The sequence below is a fragment of the Bison bison genome, unplaced genomic scaffold (genome assembly GCF_000754665.1).
Source record: "Bison bison bison isolate TAMUID 2011002044 unplaced genomic scaffold, Bison_UMD1.0 scf7180017864134, whole genome shotgun sequence".
In the NCBI taxonomy this organism is placed as follows: Eukaryota; Metazoa; Chordata; class Mammalia; order Artiodactyla; family Bovidae; genus Bison; species Bison bison.
This window is the reverse complement of record NW_011494706.1, coordinates 1,297,544-1,303,898: the sequence shown is the minus strand read 5'-3', so window position 1 is coordinate 1,303,898 and position 6,355 is coordinate 1,297,544. Positions and strand designations below refer to the sequence as shown.

The 6,355-nt window shown below is 35.8% G+C and overlaps 1 protein-coding gene across 5 annotated transcripts in view; it reads left to right on the top strand.

Moving 5' to 3' along the window:
* Positions 1 to 6,355, top strand: part of MIOS (missing oocyte, meiosis regulator, homolog (Drosophila)) — a 36,939-nt gene that overhangs the window by 5,264 nt on the left and 25,320 nt on the right. For all 5 annotated transcript variants that reach the window (XM_010839726.1, XM_010839724.1, XM_010839728.1 and 2 more), the window contains exons 3-4: positions 1,595 to 2,936; positions 3,257 to 3,355. In XM_010839726.1, the coding sequence (XP_010838028.1) occupies positions 1,643 to 2,936; positions 3,257 to 3,355 (1,393 nt within the window). In that variant the 5' untranslated portion in view covers positions 1,595 to 1,642. The remainder of the gene's footprint in view (positions 1 to 1,594; positions 2,937 to 3,256; positions 3,356 to 6,355) is intronic.

The window sequence follows — 6,355 nt, the reverse complement described above, 5'->3', positions numbered from 1 at the left end:
AGTTAGAGTCGGGGGAGGCAAACCCGGAGTGGCAGGGAAATGAAGAAGTTGAGGGTGCTAGTAAGAATATAATTGAAGTGATCAATCTTGGGCTTCAGACCTATTAAGGAAGGAAATAAGGCAGTGTTGGAATTCTTAAAGGCTTTTTCCTTTAAGTTTTGTAAGTCTGTTGAAATTCTAGACTGGTAGTTGCTAACTGAAACTTTTGCAAGATCAAAAAGTTAAGTATGTTTGAGCTGAATTTATTTAGAATATCTTTATTAGGAGTCTGTGCCAGGCTCTGCATCTGGTACAGAACATAAATGAATGAACCCTGACTTCGTGCCTTAAGAACTGACAGCATGGCTGTACAGATACCAATCGCCATGAAGATTATGAATATCTTTGTTCATTTTTTAATCCGTACTTACCTCTAGCCAGACTCAGTGAAAAACAGAAGTTTACATTTTTGTAAGCAGCTTGTATTTTTAAACTAACCATTTTTAGCATAACTGTTTCTAGTGCTTATGTGCTGAAACTTCTACTAGAATAGTTAACCTTTTCAAAAATCCTGTTTCAATACCTATTCAAAGGTTATAGAATTGAAAATTAAAAAAGCCTCTATTGCTCATTCAGTTTCCCAATGTGCAGTGTATCCTACTGGTCATAAGCAGGATGATTTCAGGTAACCCAATTGCACTTTTAATAGTTATATATTTATTCAATGTATGTTAGAAAAATATATTTGACATGTCATACACATGATTCATGGACCTTATGATGAAAGCAAAATTGATTTTCAGATTTTAAGAATGAGTCAGTTTAAGGAAAAACATTAAAAAGGGCACAGGTGGTAGATGAATAACAGAAGTTTGGGAAACACTAGTCTTAAACCAATCCTTAAGCTGTATAGATGAGAAAACAAAAGGACCTCCAAACACAAAAGACCTTTTTTGAGCCTATACTGTACTAGCTGTATAGTATATGTCAGAGCTAGGACTAAAACTGAGTACAATCCTGCTTCTTCCCATTGAAATTTGAAGAGACTTGTGGCTTTTACTTCACATCTGCATTGTCCATTATGGTGGCCTCATGTGGATATTTATATTAAAATTAAATAAAATTTAAAATTTGCACTGCCATATTTTCTAGTGCTCAGTAGTCAGTGTGGCTAATAGTTACCATATTGGACAGTTCAGAGACAGAACATTTCTGTCATTGCAGAAGGTTCTTTTGGATAGTACAACTTTATTACCTAGATACATGATTACTTACTTAGATACAGTAACCCTTTAATGTTTTATCCCCTTCAAAGGGATGATACTTACTAATTTACTCACCACCTGAAGTTATTTCAACCCTGATTGAAGGTACTAAATTGAAGGTACTGTTAATAGTGCAATTAAGATAATTGATCATGGGAAATAAAGCCAGAATGAAGTTCTCAGATTCCTACCAGCTCAACTTAACTGGAAGACGTCCTTCTTGTCCTCTTTTTATTAATAAATACTGTCTTGAATTCAATAGAAATTTCTAATAGAAAATTTCCTGACTTTCTAAATCCAGCTTAGAATTGTATTTCATTAACATTTTAAAACTTTTTATTTTTAAGCAGATTTTCAGTGAATGGACCTAACTGGACTCTCTGAGATCATCAATAAACATGAGCGGTAGCAAACCTGATATATTGTGGGCACCACACCAGGTTGATAGATTTGTTGTATGTGACTCCGAACTTAGTCTTTACCATGTGGAATCTACTGTGAATTCAGAACTCAAAGCTGGATCTCTACGTTTATCTGAAGACTCTGCAGCTACATTACTATCAATAAATTCAGAAACCCCCTATATGAAATGTGTCGCCTGGTATCTCAGCTATGATCCTGAATGTCTCCTAGCAGTTGGACAAGCAAATGGTCGAGTCGTACTGACAAGTCTTGGTCAAGATCATAACTCAAAGTTCAGAGATTTGATAGGAAAAGAATTTGTTCCAAAACACGCACGACAATGCAATACCCTTGCATGGAATCCAGTGGATAATAACTGGCTTGCTGCTGGTCTAGATAAACATAGAGCTGACTTTTCAGTGCTGATTTGGGATATCTGCAGCAAATATACCCCTGATATAGTTCCCATGGAGAAAGTAAGACTCTCAGTAGGTGAAACTGAAACGTCATTATTAGTAACAAAACCACTTTACGAATTAGGACAGAATGATGCTTGTCTCTCTCTTTGTTGGCTTCCACGAGACCAGAAACTTCTGCTTGCTGGTATGCATCGTAACCTGGCCATTTTTGATCTTCGGAATACAAGTCAGAAGATGTTTGTGAATACGAAAGCTGTTCAGGGCGTGACAGTAGACCCATACTTCCATGATCGTGTTGCTTCCTTCTATGAAGGTCAGGTGGCAATATGGGATCTTAGGAAATTTGAGAAGCCAGTTTTGACTTTGACCGAGCAACCAAAGCCCTTAACAAAAGTAGCCTGGTGTCCAACTAGAACTGGTCTGCTTGCCACTTTAACGAGGGATAGTAATATTATTAGATTATATGATATGCAGCACACACCCACTCCCATTGGTGATGAAACTGAACCCACAATCATTGAAAGAAGTGTGCAACCTTGTGACAATTACATTGCTTCCTTTGCTTGGCATCCGACGAGTCAAAATCGAATGATAGTTGTAACTCCTAACCGGACAATGTCTGACTTCACTGTTTTTGAAAGGATCTCTCTTGCCTGGAGCCCAATTACATCTTTGATGTGGGCTTGTGGTCGTCATTTGTATGAATGTGCAGAAGAAGAAAATGATAATTCTTTAGAAAAAGATATAGCAACGAAGATGCGCCTTCGGGCTTTATCAAGGTATGGGCTTGATACAGAGCAGGTGTGGAGAAACCATATTTTAGCTGGAAATGAGGATCCCCAGCTCAAGTCACTCTGGTACACTCTGCACTATATCCTTTGTGTGGTGAGTTCTGTGAGATGAATCAGATAGAAATGTTCTTGAAGTTTGCGGAAAGGTCAGTCTGTAAATATCATGCTGAATGTTTTGTGTGCAAATACAAGTCACAGAATACTAAAATCACAAAGTAAAATTGTTTAAAACTGTTGAACTTGAGATACTGCCTTGCAGATCGAGTAGGAGGAAGAAAAGTAGATCTCTGTAACAAAGTAGAACTGACACCTTTTATAAATTGGCTCCAAATGAAAATAAGTTTAGTTTTGAAATACTTTATTATGCTTCATCACTAGTATTTCCTATGCATTTAAATACTTATGAAGCAGTATACGGAAGATATGGACCAGAAATCTCCAGGCAACAAAGGATCATTGGTTTATGCAGGAATTAAATCAATTGTAAAATCATCTTTGGGTAAGAAAGTTGTTTTTATTTTCTGCAATATGTGTTTAATTTTGTTCTCTCTATTTTTTCCCCGTATTTAGTTACTTCAGGATACTGTAATATCTGCCCATATTTTTTGACTGCATTGTTTCTGACTGGGTATTTTAGGGAATTGAGTTAAATGCATAATTATTTATATATGTAAAATTCTTTTTGGAGGGAGTCTTGGTTCTTTGAAGGGATAGTTGACTTTTTTAAATCTAGTCATTAATTTATTCACAATTTTTTTTTTGAAGACTCACTTTGAAAGATATTACATTAGAGGATTTATAGGCTCTTCCTGGTGGTTAGTTCAGATTTTATCACAGCATTTGCTTTTTTAAAAAATAAATTAAAAAATTTCTAATTGAGAGAGACCCCTTTTTATTTTGCTGCCTAAACCCTCCCACTTAGCTGTCTGATGGCAAGGCCTGTATAACTATGACATGAAGTATGGACTTACCTGAAGTGCCTTACTATTTCAGTCCTTGATGATTGAAAAATGTATGAATTAATGTAGGATTGAAATTAATAGACTATTTAACAGTTTAAAAAAAGGAAACATGACAAGAAAGCCAGGCTTACTGTTTGTTCCCTGACTTCTTTAAACAGTTGTTCCTATTGTCTTTATTGGAATTAAATTGTGAATTATAGTTGTTTTCTCAGCCTAGCATTTGATATCTAGCTTTAGATAGCTGTCAAATTTGGTCTCGTCAGGCTGCTAGAAAAGTAGTTCTTATGATTTAGTCAAAAAATAGGAATAGAAGTAATAAATCCAACTTGGTTTTTTATAGGACTTTCATGAATACTACACAAAAATATACAAAATAAAATGCTATTTTTTAGTGAGTAGTTTGAGCATTTCAACTAAATGCTTATATTATTTTATTTTTTTTAAAGGACTTTTAAATTACTTTGGTTCACATTACTGAAGATTGAGTAGACTGTTTATTTCATCTATTTCATTTTAGTGTTCTCTCAGTAGGTCCGACCCAAAAAAGTAACTTTTATTATAAACAATAAAGTGAAAGAGTTTAATTAGAGACTTCCATTTTTATTAATGTAAGTTAAAGGTCAGTAATACTGTGTTACCTTGATGAAAAGTATTTATAGCTATATAGTAGGTCAGACCGCATTGCATTCTCAGTATTGTGAGGTTTATTGTTTTTTGCTGTATTTTGATATATTTCGGGGAAAAGCCAGCCAAGTACGTGTAAAGCACAGGGGAATAATGGAATTTCTTTATAAGTTTTTGGTGCAGTAGAAACAAACTGAGTATCATGAGTTAAGAGTAGTCTTTACCCAAACTGTTTGATTAAGACTACTGTTGGAAAGATTACCTCATTGCTGGACTTTTGGCTGTTTGCTTGGTTTGGATTGGTTTAGATATTTTTGTTTCTGCAACCCCAAAGTAAAAAGTAGAGAAATGACTGTCAAAGATGGCAGTCCTTAGGTTTCAATCTTTTCTTTTTTCCTAATTGTATCTCTAATAATTCAGCACATAGTAAGTCAACATGGTGAGCCATCTTGCCCACAGTAACCTAATGCACAAGTTTATAGAGTGCACAGCTAAATTTTAACTTTGGTGACAAATAATATATAGTGAGTGCCTATTATGAATTAGATATCACGCTAGTTGCTTTCTCATTGTTACTTGACTTAATTCTTTCAACTGTTATATAAGGTAAGTTTATTCATTTGGCCAATATTTATTACTTGCTCACTATATGCCAAGAATCTAGAAACTGGAGACATAACTATCAATAAGATAGCTAAATCTCTTTTGTCATGGAGACTGAACGAGATATGATTCCTGCTCTTGGGAAGATTACAGTCTATAGTTGACCCTTGAACAAGGAGGTTGGGGGGTGGTTAGGGTCGCTGATCCCTCTCCCCCAGTCAAAAATTTGCATACTTATATTTCTTTCTCAAAAACAAAGAAATTGTTAAATGACTCACTCAAGGACAGGAAGCCAGAACAGTTTAGATAGAATTAGGACTCAAAGCCTAGTTCTTTTGATTCCACATATTGTGATCTTTAATCAAACACTAACTTTTCCCCACATTTAGAGATCTGTAAAATGAAAATACAGGTACTATATTTATTGAAAACTCTTGTGTATAAGTGGACCCATGCAGTTCAAACTCATATTGTCCATATAGTTCAGAATATGGACAAGTAAAGTTAGTTACAATACAAGGAAGAACAGACAGTTGTGGATAGAAGAATTCATAATCTGGTTGTAGGGACTAGTGGTGGTTTCTTGCAGGAGGTAAAGGCAAAGACAGGGTTCAAACAGGGTGCAGCAGATTCTGTGAGCCCGGAGGAGAGGGGACGGAACATGTTGAGTGTTGCGGGGACAGCGCGGGAGAGGACGCGAAGAGAGAACGGAGGCAGTGGGGCAGCTCAGGCCTTGGGGGTTAGGGAAATTAACATCCCTGATAAAGGGATGATAAATTATATATAAATATATTAATTATTTGTTATCATCCCTAACAAAGGGAGCCCAAGAAAAGATTTTAGCAGTAACAAGATGAGATATGTGTTTTAGAGCTGTCAGTCTGTGTGTGGAATGGATTGGAGAGGATTAAGATAGATAGCAGGGACCTCAGAAGCCATAATAATCAGGCAAGATATGATGGAATTCTTACCGAAGTTAGTGGCAGAAGAGCTAGAGAAACGTGGGTAGATGAGAGAGGGGGACAAATTTGATTGATTGGATGAAGAAGATGGAGAGGAAGGAAAAATGAAAGCATGCTAAGGCAACTGTGATAATACTAATAGCAGTTAATTAGATAGGAATAGCACAGGAAGAATGTGTTTGAGAGCAAGAAAAGAGTTTATTGGGGGATAAATTTGAGATAGCTAGATAGTGATGTCCAACGGATAAATGTAGGTTGAAAAAAGGAGGTCATCCATTTTAATTAATTCTTCAAAGAAATTTGATTATATGAAGGAGGATAAGAAGATATACAGTGATAGCAGCAGGC